Below are 20086 nucleotides of genomic sequence, written 5' to 3'. Positions count from 1 at the left end.
TTATGCCCATTACTCATAATTGTTTGATATTTTCATTATTTACTTGGTAAAGGGATTCCAAGAGGCATTACCAACTAGAGAAGTTTTTGATCCGTAGATGTTCTCTATTGTGACATCTGGTGTTCGTAGCATCAATAAATTGTATACCCAAAGTATATGACAGTTCCATCCTCTACAAAATGATACTCTCCCAATGTCGGTGGTTATGAACTTGAAGCGTTGTTCAGTAGACCAAATGCATTTTTAAGATATGGAATGCCGTTTGCAATACAAGTTAATTACAAAAATAATAGCCATGTTTTATTCTGTTTTTAGCTGTCAAAAGACCAAAGTATACACTTTCTTTTGTCTTTTTTTGCCCCTTATTTGATTAGTGTAGTTTATTTGCTTTCGTATTGAGGGGACCAAAGCAGCAATGAGTCATTAACCCTTTGATGCACAACATGGGTCTAAATAGACCCGACTGAGTTTTAATTTTCTTTATCTTTGCAAGAAATTAATTTCATCATTCAGTGTTCCAGGTATTCCTCAATTAACTTGTTTTTGATCATCACAAATCCTTATTTTTATTTTTACTTTCTTACTTTTTGAATAAAAATAGTTTTTGTATCACAACCCTTCTAATGCGCAACATGGGTCTAAAAAGACCCGTATTCATTTCCTATGTTATTTCAGTGATGGCTGAGTGTTTCTTTGCTGAATCTTTAAAATATATGTATTTTATCATTTGTTATTCCAGGTATTCATTAAATATCTTGTTTTTGATTTCCACAAATCATTATGTTTATGTTTCCTTTCTTACTTTATAAACAAACAGAGTTTTTGTATTTCTACATCAATTTTACATACATGGGTCTAAAATGACCCGTATTCATTTCCTATGTTATTTCAGTCATGGCTGAGTGTTTCTTTGCTGAATCTTTAAAATATATGCATTTTATCATTTGTTATTCCAGATATTCATTAAATATTGATATTTATGTTTTCTTTCTTACTTTATATACAAACAGAGTTTTTGTATTTCTACATACATTTTACATACATGGGTCAAAAATGACCCATATAGAAACCTTTGATATTTGCACATATTTGCAAGTAGGAACATATTTACTGCATAAATACTATTACTATGGTATTATTACATAATACTATTCACCTGCCACACATTTCACAACTCAACACTGCTGCTTTTGTATATTTGATGCAAGTCTTATTTTATTTTAACCACAGAAAATATTTGATATTTTGTAAAAGATAACTGGACATAATATTTGAATATTAGGCTATGGTTACTTGACCATGAAATCCTAGTGAGAAATTACTTGTGAGAAAGAGAAACATATCCAATACTATTAGCTAGCTAGCTGTCGACATATTCTATTCTAGCTAGCTAATGTTAGCTACACTAAAAAAAGATGGGTTTTTAAAGGGGAACTCAGCAACTCTAGCTATTTCTTCGCTGATTTTCACTTTTGTTGTCGCATGTTTTCTCAACGAGCAAACACATACAGCTGTGGGACGTATATTTCACAACAATGTTGTAAAAAAACTCACTTGCGGCCCCTCCTCCCCCTTTCTACCGCTGCTCATGTGCATTTGTTATTATCGGAGCCGGCCAACTTTATCGTGTGGAGCTATACCGAGGTGGGTAATACATCATACACATTGAGGGCGGCGTGTGTGTTTATGTCGAATTGCCATAAAGCATTTTGTGTTTCTCGCTCGTTCTCGCTTCTCACAAGACTTCCTGTTTCCAACTTACTGGGACGTTAGTCCCCATGTTGCAAGGTTGGTTTTCCGCCTAGGAATGTTGGGGGGAGCAGGGAAAGTCACCATTTTCACCAGAACAATTATTAAACCATCCAAATGATTTCTAAACGGTTTCATTAAGTTGAAATAGTTGCCAAATGCCCCTTTAAAGCTTATTTACATGTAATAGGCCTAAAAGTTCTATTAAGAACCGTATAGTCTTGAATAAGCCATTATGCTGAAATGGTTCAATGTGTTAAGAGTTTAGGGTCCTTTTTTCCCCGCCTTTTGATTTTAAAATCTGTAACTGTCAAAGCCACCTGAAATAACATAGGAAATGAATACAGTCATTTTAGACCCGTGTATGTAAAATTGATGTAGAAATACAAAAACTGTGTTTGTTTATAAAGTAAGAAAGAAAACATAAACATAATGATTTGTGGAAATCAAAAACAAAAATATTTAATGAATACCTGGAATAACAAATGATAAAATACATATATTTTCAAGATTCAGCAAAGAAACACTCAGCCATGATTGAAATAACATAGGAAATGAATACGGGTCATTTTAGACCCGTGTATGTAAAATTGATGTAGAAAAAAACTGTGTTTGTTTATAAAGTAAGAAAGAAAACATAAACATAATGATTTGTGGAAATCAAAAACAAAGATATTTAATGAATACCTGGAATAACAAATGATAAAATACATATATTTTAAAGATTCAGCAAAGAAACACTCAGCCATGATTGAAATAACATAGGAAATGAATACGGGTCATTTTAGACCCGTGTATGTAAAATTGATGTAGAAATACAAAAACTGTGTTTGTTTATAAAGTAAGAAAGGAAACATAAACATAATGATTTGTGGAAATCAAAAACAAGATATTTAATCAATACCTGGAATAACAAATGATAAAATACATATATTTTAAAGATTCAGCAAAGAAACATTCAGCCATGACTGAAATAACATAAGAAAATGAATACGGGTCTTTTTAGACCCATGTTGCGCATTAGAAGGGGTATCCATAGCTTGCGCATCAAAGGGTTAAGAGAGTCATTTTGACACTCTTACACTAAGAATATTCTGATGATCAACAAACAGGATGTGTAATAATAAGCCAATACAGTCAATTTACTGTATCATACAGCACAAGATAATATTTGAGCACAATGAGAACCTAAAAAAACGGCATGTGGCTAAGTAGAGTGTGCTTTAATTGATGTTTTTCAGAAATATTTACTAAGACCCAGTGAAATGTGGGTCGTGTTTTTGCATTTAAAACATTGAGACCATGAGTGGAAAAAATGGAAGGACATTTTAAGTTAAACTTAATTTAAGTTAAGTTTTTAAAACACTGTGCCATGAGCAAGACGCTGAAAAAGACACAAAAGACAAGCTCGATGGTCAAATATATAATATCGTAAATGTAGATCAGTGTAATACAAAACCACTCAGATTCATAGTCTTTCAGTTGCTGCAACTCAGTACAGAGTTATTCCATTCTGTTTGGCTTCATTTCTGTTGTTGCAGGCTGCAAACCTCAAAGCTGTGCATAACCAGCAGGAAATGAAATATGGTACTGATATCAGCACAGCTGTTTACCTGCAGTCTTGTGCCTGCAGCCAAATAGTTGAGCTGATATTCAAAACAACAGCACTCCTGCTTATGTTGGATTGCTTAAATATATAAATATGAGAGATATTTTTGTGTGCATCTTATTGTATCATATTTTGGCAATTTGGCATTATATTGACCATTGGCCATAAGAGATCTGGATTGGCATCAGCCATTTAAAAACCCGCCGACCACTAATGTGAAGTATTCAAATAAATACAGTGCTAATGTTAAATACAAAATAATATTTTTAAATAATCTCTTTTGTAAAGGACTTTTCATGTTTTTCCAGAGTCATAAACTTTATTGCACTATGAATATGTAACCTCTGATAAAGTGTTTTCCAGCAGATGTTGCTAAATATACACTACCGTTCAAAAGTTTGGGGTCGGTACGATTTTAAATACTTTTAAAAGAATTCTCTTCTGCTAACCATGGCTGCGCTTATTTCATTAAAAATACAACAAAAATCAGTTATAGTATTAAATATTATTCCAGTGTAAATCAGCTGTTTTCTGTGTAAATATATAGTAAAGTGTAATTTATTTATTCCTGTGATCAAAGCTGAATTTTCAGCATCACCAGTGTCAGTGTCTTCAGTGTCAAATGATCCTTCACAAATCAGTATAATATGAGGATTTGATGCTCAAGAAACATTTATTATTATTATCAATGTTGAAACTGTTGTTGGTCTGTCAGTTGTACTTTTTTTTTTTTTTTTTTTTTTTTTTTTTTTTTTTTTGGACTCTTTGATGAATAGGAAGTTCAAAAGAACAGCATTTGTTTGAAATAGAATCTTTTGTAACATTATAAATGTCTTTACTGTCCTTGATAAATAAAAGTATTGATTTCTTTCCTCCAAAAAATAAAAATAAAATTCTCACTGACCCCAAACTTTTGAACGGTAGTGTATATCTCTTTACAGTATTTTCTTCCTGTTTAAGAAGATGATTGGCATTTGTCTGTCTATAAATAGTGATACATATATAATCCGATTACTGTTCCTCTTACCAATTTCACTCTGAGCGATGTTAACAAACAGATGGGTTAGCTTCTCTTCTCTCGCCCTGCCCTGTGCCCTAATGATAAGACCCAGTCTGGTATTCACACGTCATACCTTTATAGTATTTTTGACTTTTTAAAAACTATTTTCCAGGACTGTTTGAGTTCTGCACCGTAAAGATAGGTCAGATAGACCTTTAATTGTGTTCCTGGGACAAATTGCCAGTCCCTTTTTGCCACAGTATCACTTTCAGCCAGCTCAAGCCTTTTGTGAAGTGGAGTTTATTTGGCTGCTGAGTTCCCAGGCTCACTTACTTGAAAATAAGTGTTGTTTTTTCCCCCTAAGTTGACAGAAATGAAAAGGAGAGCATCTTTCCAGTGGTTCGGTTCAGCTCCTCCTAAACATGCATTAAGTGTAGTCCAGATCTTGGCATGAGAAGAAACAATGCATATGCTATTAAACACCCACCATCGAATGCCCATAGCTCTGGCAAAACAAAAGCTGATTTGTGTCAAATCTTCTGACTTGCCTGTCTGACCAGTAGTAACTGTAATTCTTTTTGTGCTTTGAATAACTAAGTCTGGGTTTGCATTTTGTCATTTGTAGTGTGGTGTCTCCACAGAGCCTTACCTATAACCTCTTAAATGGCGTTGACTGTAGGAACATCATGAGTGTAAAGGTCACTGCCCTCACACAGACTCTATGAATCATGAGCCAAGCTGTTTCCACTTCCTTTAATTTTCTGTCCTGTGTACCACCCAGTTCAACTTCATGCTTCAGTGTTTAAGTATACAAATTTAATTTAAGTGACATGTACTGATTGTATTCTTGATGGAATGTTTCATCCTGCATTCATCTTGTGTCCTAGCCTGGGAAAACCCAGACAACTTCCGGCAAATTTAGATTTGCTCTGAAAGTTAGTCTGGCAAAGAGCTCATTGAAACCCATTTCCAGTCCGCAGAAATCACGGCACCAATCAGAAACGTTGGGGCGGGCTTTACACGATGACGACAGCACAGCGACGGTGAAGCAGATTTTGTACATTTACAAAGATGGATGCCGCCGTGGAACTATGTGTGACGGTTATAGTTGAACACCGTCATTAGAACTCTATAAAACCATGTTATTAAAATATATTTTTCACAAACATTTATCATAGAGAATGTTTAAATACTAATATCAGCTTACAAGGGAAACGGAGGCGGAGTTAGTGGTGCGATCGGAGGCTGCTACTGCTGGAGATGATTCGGGAGAGGTCTGTCCCCCTTTACCGGTCAGAGCGCGCACTGACACGGAGTAAAGCCTTGTTTAACTCGACTTGTCCGCACGAGCGCGAAGGTGCGCGGGGCAAAAATGACGCGTTCGGTGCGGAAGACCGGCAAGACCCCATTTCGCTTGCCTGTGTGCACAGGTTTTTTGTAACAGCGCGCGCGGCGCAGCATCCGAGGATGAACGACTTCAAGCCGAATCTGCCCGAGCCGTACGTCTCACAGCACCGGCACCCAGTTTGCGCGTCTAAATTGCAAAGTTTTTTTTTATTAAGGTTTTGTTTACGGTGTATGATTTATTTAATGGAAAGCACATTCACTTCCAGTTGTCTTGCTGTTAATTTTAAATAAACGTAGAGCAAGTAGCTAATCAGTGTCAGCAAGTTGTTCTATTCACCTTATTTTCCACGACAACAAGGGTGACGCCATTACGTTCGTTTTGTCATCTTACTTCCGGCTGAGAGGGACTTCAACTTCCGGCTGAAAGGACCTACGCTAGTTTCTAGACGTAATTCTATATTTGTAACGGTAAAATATGTAATGTATTATATGCTCAGTTAGGGGCTGCCATAACAATTGAATTAAGAGGATAGAAAAAAAACGGTGTTACGAACACAATGTAAAGCGATCGGAATGTTGTGGTGTACTACGATTTACACCCACCACCACCTAAAGACGAGGAGCACCTGAGGCCATGGCGGAAGGCGATAAGCTTGAAGTGCCCACCCAAGCGCTCTTAAGTGTGTTCGTTTGTACCATTTTATGGACGGGAAGCCGACTGACGAACACCCTTTTAGCCCGAGTAAAGGCTCGGCTACGATGTTCTGGTAAAGATCATCGCCGGGTGCTGAACAGGTTGTCAGATTCAGGTAAGCTAACTTGCATAACTGTTGTTACCTAACTTACCTATCTATGTGCTTGTTAGCCTAACGTTAGATTCGTGAAGTCCGTTCTATGAATACATTTAAGATTAGTAACGAGCCGTTAACAAAATACAACGAATCTTGCATGATTACCATTGGCCACCTATAACAGTCATATTTCTTATATTTCGTTTACTTTGTGATATGGACCTAAGGGTCTGAAGTAAAGAATGAATGAATGAATATTCACGATAGTACAATATATTATGGTACATTACAGCCTTACAATAGCTCACATTCTTCCTGTAAGGAGGCCAGCTAGCTCTCATCTCTCTTTCAGATATTGATCTACGTAGAGATTGTGTGTATACTGTCTCGTTTTTAATGCATCTCTCTTTTTCACACTGTTCTAAGTATGAATGCCATCATAAATTAATTCTCATGATCTATGTTAAGTAACTGTTACTAATGTAAAAATGTTTATGGTTATATTATTTCCTTAGATCATCAATGAGCGTCAGTGTTGCAGTGGACAACTGTGAGGAGGATCACAGCCACATGCCCCAGACCTGTGATGCAGAAACACAATGGGAGGATCCATCTGTCTCTGACCACAACTATGCTACAATATCTCAACTCAACCTGAAGCCACCTACATTTGAAATGGGAACACAATGCGTTGAGCCAGTGCTATAGTACATAACTCTGCTGAGAAACGACCACCTTTGTCAGCGGGTCGACATTGGATGCATTCCATTCAGTAGCCGAGCACCTCACCAGTTCATACACCAACAGCTTTCAGCTACACACTTGAGATCAGCTCCTAATGAAGCTGCGTCTTAATTTATTGCAGGGTGATCTTGCTGTAAGGTTTGGTGTTTCTCAGTCCATTGTAAGCAAGGTGATTTCGCGTTGGCTTGACATCATGGAGGAGAAGTGTTTCCAAACACAACATGTAGGGCTGCACAATATATCTAAATATAACAAATGAATATATTGCAATATGCATAACTTTTTTAGCTTTAATAAGAATCAGTGTATATATATATATATATATTTAATTCATACAGTGAAAACTAAGCAGTGTTTTATTTTTACATTTGATTATTCAGTTTCTGTTGTTAAATAGACCTAATGTAGGATAACCTGAACCCCTTAACCCCGTGGTTTACACTGATGTTAAAATAACACTTCTTATGCTACAGTAAAACACTGCTGTTCACTTTCACAAGTTGAAGGGATGTTTTCTTGTCACAAAAAAATTTGAAACACGTATGTAGGTTATATAAGTTTAAATCTAAATTAAGTTAATTTTATCAATTTTAAGCACAATCGTATCGAATATCGCATTGTTTAATGAGTAATCAAATTTTTTCTTCAATATCGTGCACTTAATAACTTCGTCCAGGCGATGAAGTAATGGCAGACAGAGGCTTCACCATTACCGATCTCCTCTATGAAAGGAAGGTGAAACTTGTCCTTCCTGTAAACTTTTACAATGTGCCCATATTTTACCTGTTATGAAGTTATTTTTATAAACCTTTACAATGTGACCAGATTTTACCTGTTATGAAGTTATTTTTATAAACCTTTACAATGTGACTAGATTTTACCTGTTATGAAGTTATTTTTATAAACTTTTACAATGTGACCAGATTTGACCTGTTATGAAGTTATTTTTATAAACCTTTACAATGTGACCAGATTTTACCTGTTATGAAGTTATTTTTATAAACCTTTACAATGTGACCAGATTTCACCTGTCAGTCATTTATTATTAAACCATATGTGAGCTCTGTAGATTCCCTTTAAAACTTAAATGAATTAAGTCTTCTAGTTAGAAGGAATAAGTCACGTCAAGTTTGCAAATGAATACCATCTTGGTTTATTACTTAAGACATTTAAATGGTGAAATGTATCTACATGAAGGTCAGTAGAAGGTGTCTCTAGCTTCCTGAAAACATCAAACACTTCTTACAACTGATTTTATACAACTTATTTAATCATTTATATTTAACCAATTACCTCATCTCCTATCCTTAACTAAATATTCTCATTCCTTCTTATTTACACATAATTTGTTATTGCTGCTCCATCAACTCCTAACAGGACGAAGTAGTTAAATATGTCCACATAGGTTAACTGTTACCTCTGGCCACGTTAACAATGACGATGGATGAGACAATGTGAGACCAACTGATCGTCCTATGAAGTTTTCTCCGTGCTCCCAGTTTAAAACATTTATGGTATTAACGTTATTTGACATTTTGCTAAAGTTTTGGCTAGCTAAAAAACAATCTTCTAACAACTGAAATAGCTACCGGATGTGCCGTGCCAGTTTAGCGGAAGTCGGATGACAAAATGCGGAAGCGCGAAGTATTAAAAGTGGGCGGGGCGGAATAAGGTGAATAACAGACGAACCAACGTCGCTCTGCATATGTCATCTTCTTCATCGCTCTGATTGGTTGTAGGTCTATCCAATTGCGCCCAGATGCATTTGAGCTACGTCCGTTGGTGACGCCCCTTTGGAAATGATTTGTCTATGAAGCTTTGCCAGACCCTAACTCAGTTACAACTGAGAATGGTCTGGTTTTAACCAGGCTACTTGTGTCCTTGATTTTAAATTTGTTCAGTGTTGGTGACAATATGAAATTCACATAAGCTGATGATGTTCTAAAATAGTTCACTTTTTTTATTGTGTTGGCTGGGCTGAGAAATAGTCTTCATGCATCAGTCAGCATTGTGTTCAAGATTGGTGGTACATTCAAAATGAAAACTCAAAGCTCATGGCTCGTTTCCACTGAGCGGTACGGTACGGTACAGTTCGGTACGGTACGCAATTATTTGCGTTCCCACTGTCAAAAGTTGTGAATGGTACCAAAAAGCCGAACCGTACCGTACCACTTTTTGGGTACCCTTCCGTTGGGGTACCTAGCACAGTGGTACGGTACTAAAAGGTGGAGCTAGACTCACTGCAGAACGTTGATTGGTTGACAGAGTATCGTCACTTGCGCGTGCTACAAGGGCATTAGAAGCGCCATTTTTTTAATATACAGTTGACATATTATGCTACTGTTATTTTGTCACGAAATGTAGTTTTAAGAGTTTTTCAGGCGAGAATGTAGTTTTTTAAAGCTCAAATCTGTGGTTTATTTATAGGTTTATGATAATTTGACTGAGATCCATTCCAAGCAATCACCGGGCGCTCGGCGCTCAAGTACCCCGCCTGGAACAGCCTTTCCTCGGCTAGTCGTTCTGATGTTTGCCGCTGACTCTGAGGTCTCTGTAGTGGTTAAACATGAGATATAATTCGTCTTGTATAGACCTAACAGGCGATCTTTGGTCTCGTGAATCTATAATTCGTTCCCTGGCCAATAGTTTTGGCAGAAGGCTAAGTGAAGTTTCATATATTTGAGCGCTGAATTTGTATATTTGACTGAATTGTTTGCTTTATGTTATTAAAGCTTTACTGTATAGCTTTTTGTACCTTTTACTTATACTTTTATAATGGCTATTATTGATAAAACTGAAATTTAACAAAAAGAGATAGGGTTGAGTTTTGTCATTTTTTAAATTTTATTACAAGACCATCTGTAATGTTGTTTATTGCAACATTTGTACCAATGCACATATTGCCTGGAATATGTTTAATATTTTTACATTTAAACGAAAAGAGGCACAGGGTTGTGTTTTATATTTAGTTTTGTTATAAATATAGGCTACATACATGCAGTGAATATAATCAATAGGCTATGCGTTGCCTGAACCACATTTGTGTGCTTATAATGTTTAAAATGTATTTAAATGAAATCGAAAAGAAGCAGAGTGGTGTTTTATGACGCATTTCGTTTTATTGTTGCCTAAAATGTCCATACAGAGATAACCGGAGTAGCAGAGCGAGCTGAGTGGCGCTTTCAAGAACGCGCTGTTCCATTAGCAGAATTACTGGACTCGCGTCCTCGGGAGTCATTCTCCTGAGTCGGACTTTGCGTAGGCTACTTGGTATTGAGAAACGCCTAATGCCGGCGCTTGTTTCTTGTGACAAACATGCAGAGAAGCAAGATCAAGATCTGCAGTATGTCATCCATAGCTGTTTAGTATGTCGCTTTCTTCTTCGCGCGAAAATGACGTTGATTGCTTCTTTCCGGTGTTCTGACGATTCATGCTACCCATCGAGATTTGCTACTTACTGGTTATGCGCATGTGCAGACTCAGTTTTTTTTTAACAAAAGGTAAATTTTTTATGTGTTATAAAGTAATTTCCCTTTTAAAAATGCCAACTACCATATGAATATTTGTACGGTCAGTCAGCTGAACAAGAATAACTGAAAGTTTCAGTTACTAAGGAAAGGTGTGCTTTAACAAGTCAAAGATGAATATTTGAAGATAATTTTTACTTTTCACACCGTTTTAAAAATAAAAACAGTAGTCTACAGTATACAGTAGCTACTCATAACTTAGAATTGTGTTATAATTGTATTTCATTTAATATTAATCGACATTCTGTGATCGATTCGCGCTACGGTAGCATTTTTCGACAAGGCAGCACAAATCGTCAGAACACCGGCAAACACCAAGATACTGTTGGCAGTGGAAACGCTAGCCGGATCATGGTTTACCGACCCGAACCGTACTGTACCGTACCGCTCAGTGGAAACAAGCCATTAGTGACCTTTCTATAGGTGCAAACAATGGAGTGGAAACTTGTTTGCGTTTAATCTTTTTTTTTTGTCTGTTGCAAAACTTGAGTAGAGACGAACAGACGTTTTCATTATTCACATTTTGTGTTTTTGAATGTTATAGAATTAGGACTTGAACATAGACAGTCTTTTGCCCCAAACGGGTGCAAAGTGGGTGCTAATATTTACTTTTTTCATTACAATAAGTGTACATTCCTATTCAAAATTTTGGGATCAGTATTTCATATATATTATCGGCAGCATTACTGATACAGATACAGTACATCGATTAAAAGTGAGAGTAAAGATTTTGACTGCAAAATATTTCTATTTCAAATGTTCTTTTGAACGTTTTTTTCATCAAAGAATCCTGAAAAAATGCATCATGGTTTCCAGAAAAATATTAAGCAGCACAACTGTTTTCAACATTGATTAGAATAAGAAGTGTTTTTGAGCACCATATTAGCATGATTTCTGTAAGATCATGTGACACTGAAGCCTAAAGTAATTTTGCTGAAAATTCACCTTTGCCAAAACCAACCCCAAACGTTGAACAGTATGTGCTGCCTGTGTTATGGGGACTTTACTATGCAGAATCTATGATGTTGTTGGTCCATGTGTAAGATTTCTTATGATCATTTTACGACTTATTTGATCATTTAAAGGAATCATTTGCATTGTAGATTTAGACCAAATTCTCCCTGATGGATGATAGGGCGGGTTTATATTATGGAGGCAGTAACAACTGAAAATACATTTGCTTGTTTGCAAAAGTTTTGAGAATTTCTGGATGTCAAATGAGAGTGGCTCAGTTTAACAAAACAGAGTTCAACTGATTATAGATGTGGTGGCTGCTATAAAAGATGTGTAATCACAGGCTGTCAGTGTAGTCTAGTAGTGTGGTTTAGTTTTGTCACATTTCTGGAATTTCAAACTTGGATACGATACCTTGAAAAATATAAATTTCCGATACCACTGGGAAAACTACCATAGATATTTTTTATCAATCTTTTTTTTTTATATATATATATATATATTTTTAATAATTTTGTTGCAATAGCTTTCACACAGCATAGGGAGGCTTTATTTGAAACTTTAAATTTACAAAAAAGACAAGTAAACAGTCAGTAATAAAATAACAGATAAACAAATGGCAAACGATGGCATTATATACAGTAGAGTAGAGTCAAATGAAATAAACATGGCTATAAGTTTTTCAGGTGGGTCTAACAGTATTTAGGTAAGAAGAACTACAGAAATTAAAGTAATCAAATGTAATGTGACACCGGATAGTCTTTATTGTAAAAATTTAATGCAGATTAATGCTTACAATTAAATTTACAAAAGTTTTTCAGTCAAGCGCAGTCGATCTTTTGTTCTTAGATTAACATAATTGACAGCAGCGGGTTTATTAGGCTGCTGTCACTTTAAGAACTTATGCACAGATCCAAAACTGTTACACAACATGCGTTTTCAACTATTTACATTCCAAAACTGACTCTGTTTACCTGAATACTCGCCAAGATGGGCATTTTGATGTAATTTTGTGTGCATTTGACCGTTTAAGCGCCATAAACCACGAAAAAGAACTAAATTTGGTAATGTTTGAGAGGCGACTTTGTGTGCGCCACTTTTATAGATCAGTGGTACGCACGTTTTTGGTGTGAGGCGAGCACAAAACCTGCAGGATTGAGAAAATTAACAATTTACTGTAACAACACTATTTCATTCCATCGGAGTGAGTGAGAGGAGGCGAGTGTCGAGTTTCAATTTTTTGTCGGAGAGAAGAGAGAGTGAAAACGCGCAGCTGGCATTGATACTGCGTAAACAAGTAGCTATCGGAATCTTTTCAGATATTTCTATATCGATATTTTTGACAACAATATTGTGGCTATAGAATATAAAATCTACTGTCAACTTTCCATTTGCTGCTCACTGTTATTTTCACTGAACTTTTTCAACAGCAATGTTGTTCAGGCCTTCTACTAGTCTCATCCAGTGGTGTCGTGCGTTCTGACAGCTCTGCGGTTATCTTTGTGTGGGAATCCGCCGCTTTTGTCCTCACATGTGGGGTAATTTAGGCAGAAATGAGGCAGCTATTGTTTGTGCTTGTACAAAAGTGCTCAGTGTCCGCCCTCCTTTCACAGAGTTATGCCTTTCTCTCTGTGTCTGTGCATTTCTCATTTACCCTGAAACATGTTGTCTATAAATCTATAAATTCTGTCTGTTCGGGCCTATTCTGGGAATGCCTGTGCTCTTAATATAGTGCTGATAACCAATTATCATGACTTTGTCACTGCAGCAGAATTGATTTAAATTAAAAACTTTTGTTGTCAACCTAGATGCTTTGTTTTTTTACATGCTTTACCCACTTCTCTGGTCTCTTCCTCCTCTAGAGCCTGTCATATGAACAACCAGCCAATAATAATACTAATTTTACTCTGAGATCATATTTCGTGCTGTACGTTTGTTGTTTGTTGTTGTCGAAGACAATGCAACATACATACCTAAGTACTTATACTCAGCCCATTTAACTAATTTTACCTAGTGTAAAAACTTTTGAAGTGTTGCTTTGAGTCTGAAATTGGACCTTTTGGTTCTGATGAATCATAATTTCCCTATCATTACACCTTTATTCCTCTCAGCAAAGGTTCACTGGCTGACTTTAGTTCTAGGCTACAGGGCTATGGATGAGCGAGCAAATTACTTGTTATTTCTTTTCTTTTTTTAAAGCAAAGTGCCAAGTTGCTATAGTAACAAGGCGAAAAGGAGTAGTTGTCTATTAGTCCATAGATATAAATGTCCTTGTCTCTCAAGACACATAATTTGACAGTGTTCTTCTTTTTCTTTTTAACTTCTAAAGTTTGTGAGCTGCCTTCATACAAGTCATTATAGGCTGACTGCAGCTTAAAAAAACTTCAAGGGTCTCTTTGAGGATTCAAACTAATGCTATGCTTCATGTCTTTTCACGCTTTGACTAGGGGTGGGCGATATACCTGTAGAAACGATTAACCGGTAAAAATTTGTCAACCGGTAGAGATTTTGGAGTCTTCTCTATCGCGGTTACGCTCTCGTGGCGTTGCTGTGCTGCGCCGCCACGAAAGCTTATGCATGCGTTTTTAACCATTGCGGTTTAAAAACAAGTATTTTTAAACTGTTGAAGCACATTAAGCAATGAAAGAGAACTCAGAGAACTCAATTTGCTATATGCGCATGCTGTCCTAGAGACTTTATAATATATATATATATATATATATATATATATATATATTATTTTTTTATGCGCAGCTTGTCAGTGAAGCACAGCTCTATGATCAGTAGTAAATGCTGCTTCATCTGAAATCACTGCGAGTTTGAGTCGCTTCTAATGTGAAAAAGCAACACGCATCAAACATCTTTCCAAAAATGAGAGGCATTTATGAACCTCTTGTCCAACAAAAGACAACATTTAATAAAATGTTTTACTCCAAACTCAATTCATAATGTCAGTTGAGTGTTTGAAAACATCCTTCTGTGAGATGATGTGGCTTCTTACACAGAATAAGGCACACAACATATTATTTCATAGTATTCTATAATAATAATAATAATAATTTGTTACGTTTATATTGTGTTGTTCTGGGTACTCAAAGCGCTTTACATATGGAAGGGGGGAATCTCCTCAACCACCACCAATGTGCAGCATCCACCTGGATGATGTGACGGCAGCCATATTGCGCCAGAACGCCCACCACACACCAGCTTATTGGTGGAGAGGAGACCGTGATGAAGCCAATCATTATATATGGGGATAATTAGGAGGCCATGATGATGGACAGAGACCAATGGGCAAATTTGGCCAGGATGCCAGGGTTAAACCCCTACTCCTCTTTTCTTTTCTTTTTTTTCAAGGACATCCTGGGATTTTTAATTGAGCCAGTTGCCAAGCTCTTAAGTAGCTCCAAACTGTTTAGTTGTAAGTCTGTGACATGCCACTCAGAGATCATGGTTGAAAAAAAAACACAAAAAAAGAAAAGAAATCGTGGTTGGCTTGTGGTAAGAAATGTGGTCAAATATGACAGAAGCTCAATGATGAGCTGTTTAAAGGTCAGTTCCAGTAAATAACGTCACAGAGTTTTAACAGCACTATTTTTTTGGTGCTGATGTTTGAATGCCTGTAATATGGAAACAAAACTGAAAGCTGTTGCATTTGTGAAAGCAGATGTTGTACATTGACGGGAATGTAATCTACAAATTGTACTGTGATATAGCAATTTCTAGGGTGAACATAGCTAATTATTCAAAAGGAAGTTATAGTTCATATAGCATCTCCGTCTATCTATAGAACTTACTCTCAAAGTTCAATCCTAAGTCCCAAGTGACTTTGGTAATAGACACAAAATATCTAATATTTTCACAGTGAACTGTGTAAACCATATTTAGCTCTCAGGTTTGATAACCGTGCCAACTTACTAAACCATGAAGGTATGAAGGTAACCATGAAGGTAACCATTGACAGAAGTCATCTTATCAAGCAGTTCAATGTTCCTTTATTTTAACCTGCATGGAGAGTGTGGTAGATAGAGGAGAGTTGGGGAGGTGGAGCACTAATGTGTGTGGAATTGGAATGAGTCTCACTCACTCACTCACTCACTCACTCACTCACTCACTCACTCACTCACTCACTCACTCACTCACTCACTCACTCACTCACTCACTCACTCACTCACTCACTCACTCACTCACTCACTCACTCACTCACTCACTCACTCACTCACTCACTCACTCACTCACTCACTCACTCACTCACTCACTCTATCAGGTCAGGTGTTTCTGAACTTCTGTCAAACCTCATTCATCAGAAGCTGAAAAGAAGCTTTTTGCTGAAGAAAGCTATATTTTTATTTGTTGTTCCATTGGAAAGACACTGATGATATTTCACTCAGATTGACACTTTGGTTGATGGCAGTCTGCCATGCAGAAATGATTGCTTTAGCTTCTAAAGTGTCTCAGCATTTTACCAGTGTGAAGTTTTCTGTGATGTTTTTCGGAGAGTTGTGCTCATGTGAAACTTGAATAAACTTGAACAATGTTAAATGCAAAACGCGTTTTTCCATTCCACTGCACTACTTAATGAAACGAAAGCTGCTGCTCTCCGTATGTTTTTCTGTCGTCTCCGGGCGTGTTCATATGTAAATTGCTCGTAGCTTATTTTGTCCATTGAAAGATCTGAAAAAGTGAAATTTTTCACATTGTCAATACAATGTATTGTATTGTGCTTCACTTGTGTGAAGCACCGCTCACACAAGTCAATTTACTTTACTAGGCCAATTGCTGTTTTTGTTGTACAGAAGCATAAATGGGTTCTGGCAGTCTCCAGACATGACCAGTCTGCACAGGGGAGGTAAAGTTTGATTCAAAACAGGAAAGGTTGGTTCTCTCTCTGTGGGTTGTGTTTACTGATGGAAAGCCAGTGTCAAAGTTCTTCCTCTGAAAACACATCAACCAGAGGTCTTATTAGTCATATTACCTTATAGCGTGATTATAAATTGCGTCAAGATATCATCATGTCAAGATTTCAGGGCTGTGAGTGTGAAGGAAAGGGACCAGAAATACTTTTCATGAAATGAAAAGTGTGGACTGCTGTGGGTAATTTACTTGTGCAACTGTTGTTGCAGCAGATACTATAGTGCCGTGACAGAGTAAACGCTCCCTGCTAAGGTCAGGCTATTCTTAGCATAAATGCTACTGTGCCAGGAAGTCACTTTTTGAGTCTAAGGAAGGATGGGAGGAAAAAACATGAATACTGTACTTTCCTACAATAGAAGTGCAAAATATAGTGTCCTCGTGTACATTATGACATTTTTAACATGTTAAAAAAGTTATTTTTTCTCTTTCTCTGTTTTCTGTTCCTCTTATCAATTTATTTTATGACAGTATAAGGCCAACTTCACACATGCCACACATTTTAGTGCCCATATTTACACGTTGCAGTATTCATACTGCATATGTTTAGCCTATTTTGCTGTGTGTTTTATGAAATTAAAATGTTATATTTACATTTTAAATGTCTACATGCTTCTGTATTATACATTCATACTTTTATTTTAAAATAATTTAAAATATGATTTATGATGTATGTTTTCACACAAATAAAAGTTTAGTTTTGTTTACCAACATTTTTTTTTTACAAAGAAAATTTATGTAAAAAAACGGCTGAGAATTACTACACGGTTATTATAATCATACAGGAAGCTCCAAGGCAGAATTAAATTCATTACCACTTTTGCTGGACAATGACCACATTCATGGCCAGATATTACTGACTGGTTTGTAGTTTATCACTTTGTTTCATGTTTGGCCAGTTCCCAGAGACAAATTTATAATTTGCAGCTGTTATTTAAAGGATAAATTCAGTGTGGTAAACTGAAAACTGTTTTTTTTTTTAGTCTTTGGCCCTACATGGTGCCCCCTCCCTGATGTGTTTCCTTTGGGCACGTGCCCTGTAGCCATCTGCTTAAAACAGCCTTGATAGAGCCGCAGATGTATTACACAGCAGAAACTCTGTTTGAAAGTTCAATGCCCTGCCGTTGCTGCTGTAATACTAATTTGCTTACATGCTGCAGACACAGAACGTGTGAAACGGGCCTAAGCCTTGTAATTTACGGATAATGAGTCCTCATGTTGCAGCTCAAAGTGTAATTCCAACCGTCACAGAGGTTTATTCCCACTCTGTCACCACAGTTTGCCTGTTAACCTTCTGCGCCAAGTCTTGTGTTCAATAACAGTTAGTTTGATCACAATATGGACCTAATTTGTCAATTTTCTTTCTTTCCCTCCCTTCTTTTATTCCACAGGTCAATATGAGAAATCCCTGAGCAAGTTCATTCGACATTACGAAGGCCTGACCTACGACACAGACGTCTTGCACAGCAAGCATCAGAGGGCTAAGAGAGCTCTGTCTCACCAGGACCAGTTCCTCCACCTGGACTTCCATGCTCACGGCAGGTCAGCCACACTGGTGTTACTCTTCCTGCTCGTCTGTTTTTTTTTCTTTTCTGGAGAACTGAATGTTCTGGTTTAATAATCTCCCTCAGAGCATTTATGAGCTTCCCAGTCTTTTTATCTTTTGGACTGACATTGGATTGTTCTACTTGAGGTTACACTTTTCACAGAGAATGGTAGAGACCCTCGGTGACTCAGCGCTCCAGGCAATGCGGCAACAAATTGATTAGGCATTTCGGGGTCTAGAAAACTGCCCGCTGACAGAAAGCTTTGCATTTCTGTGGTGTGTGAGCATGTCTTTATGCGTTGCCTCAGGTGTAATTATGTGGCACCATTCGCACCATCCAAGAACAGAGCAGTGTAGTAATATGCCCTGTCAGCATTAGGGATGGGACGATTACCGGTTTCACGATAAACCACGATAAAATGTCCTGGCGGTTAGTATTATCGTTTAAAATTTAATTATCATAAAAACCGTGTTTGATTATCGTGATTTTGAAAACTCGCGGTAAATCCTGTCCAGCCAGAATCAGTCTGACGCAGGCGCGACGCGAGCAGGCGCGCAGATGCAATGTTGTTTTTTTGCGCGAGAAGACATGGCGGAAGGCAGTGACAGCGCACGGGAGATTTTTCAGCCATCCAAGAGGACAAAATCGGAGGTATGGTCGTATTTTGGCTATTACAAGAGTCCCAAGGGCAATTTAATCGAGGATGGGCACCCTGTCTGCAAATCTTGCAAGAGGAAAGTCGCTGCAAAAGGGGGAAACACGTCAAATCTGCTAAGTCATCTAACGTTACGTGACAACCACCCACTGAGTTAATTTTTTACCTTAATACCACAACTAACTTGGGCAAATAATTAGACAAAAAATTTATTGGAGATGAATTATTTCATTATCTCACTTGTAATTATTGCAAAGCTTCCGCGAAGAGAAAAGTTTTACAGCAAGTGGATTTGAGCCAAGACGAACGAACATATTCAAACTATTAAGGGTGACATTTAAGGGATAATGTATTGTATTCATTCATAGTAAACTTATTACAGTTTTATTTTTTATTTTTTACCACAGAAATAATTTCAGGGACGTGAAATATTGAATTGTGATTAACTTAATGTTTTTAAATCTTGCCGGTTTATAAATCCATTATACAAGTTACAGTGTCCAAATCAATCGTAAAGTAAATGTGATCACTTCAACAATATTTTAGTAGTATTAATACTAAATTACTCTGATTTAATTTTCAATACAATCAAAACTGAGACATACACATTTGAATGAAACCAGAGATTGCGTCCACGGTGATCCGAGACATGGATGTGCGCTGTGTAGTGCGTTGCTATTTACAACAGTCATTATAAGTATTCCAGTAGTTTAGTCACCCTGACCCAACCAACATATTTTGTTCATTTAAAGTGTGTGTGCGTGCGTGCGTGTGAGTGTGTGTGAGAGAGAGAAAGCGATTTATTATTTATTAATAATAATAATATTCAGTCATACACACATCCATAAGTGTTATTATCATTATTAATGATAGGGTTTAATGACGGGTTTATTAAAACCTGCACTACCTCTCACTCTCAGGGCTCTATGTTAATGTTAATATAATGTTTATGCTTAAAAAAGTGCATATAGCTGCTAGCCTGCTAATTGTATTTTTTGTTTGTTGATTTTCAAATGTTTTCAGGGTGAGCATCAGTTCTTTTTGAACATTTCCATCTCATTTTAACAAAACCGTGATAATATTGATAATCGTGATTACTTTGGTCACTATAATCGTGATATGAAATTTTCATACCGTCCCATCCCTAGTCAGCATTTACACAAGAAGTGGTTTGCACCGTTTTGATGTCAGGTTTTGTCTTAACGTGACTGGCACTGTCTTCCCTTACAGGTTTATGACATAATATCTCACT

General features: G+C 36.9%; 1 protein-coding gene across 2 annotated transcripts in view; it reads left to right on the top strand.

Moving 5' to 3' along the window:
* Nucleotides 1-20086, top strand: part of adam10a (ADAM metallopeptidase domain 10a) — a 96130-nt gene that overhangs the window by 5227 nt on the left and 70817 nt on the right. For both annotated transcript variants that reach the window (XM_056234119.1, XM_056234118.1), the window contains exon 2: nt 18024-18174. In XM_056234119.1, coding sequence (XP_056090094.1) covers nt 18024-18174 — 151 coding nt within the window. The remainder of the gene's footprint in view (nt 1-18023; nt 18175-20086) is intronic.

This window comes from Rhinichthys klamathensis, unplaced genomic scaffold (assembly GCF_029890125.1).
Source record: "Rhinichthys klamathensis goyatoka isolate OS25496 unplaced genomic scaffold, OSU_Roscu_1.1 h1tg000388l_1, whole genome shotgun sequence".
NCBI classification, from domain to species: domain Eukaryota; kingdom Metazoa; phylum Chordata; class Actinopteri; order Cypriniformes; family Leuciscidae; genus Rhinichthys; species Rhinichthys klamathensis.
Note: the sequence above shows the minus strand (reverse complement) of the source record. Positions and strands in the feature narration are given on the sequence as shown.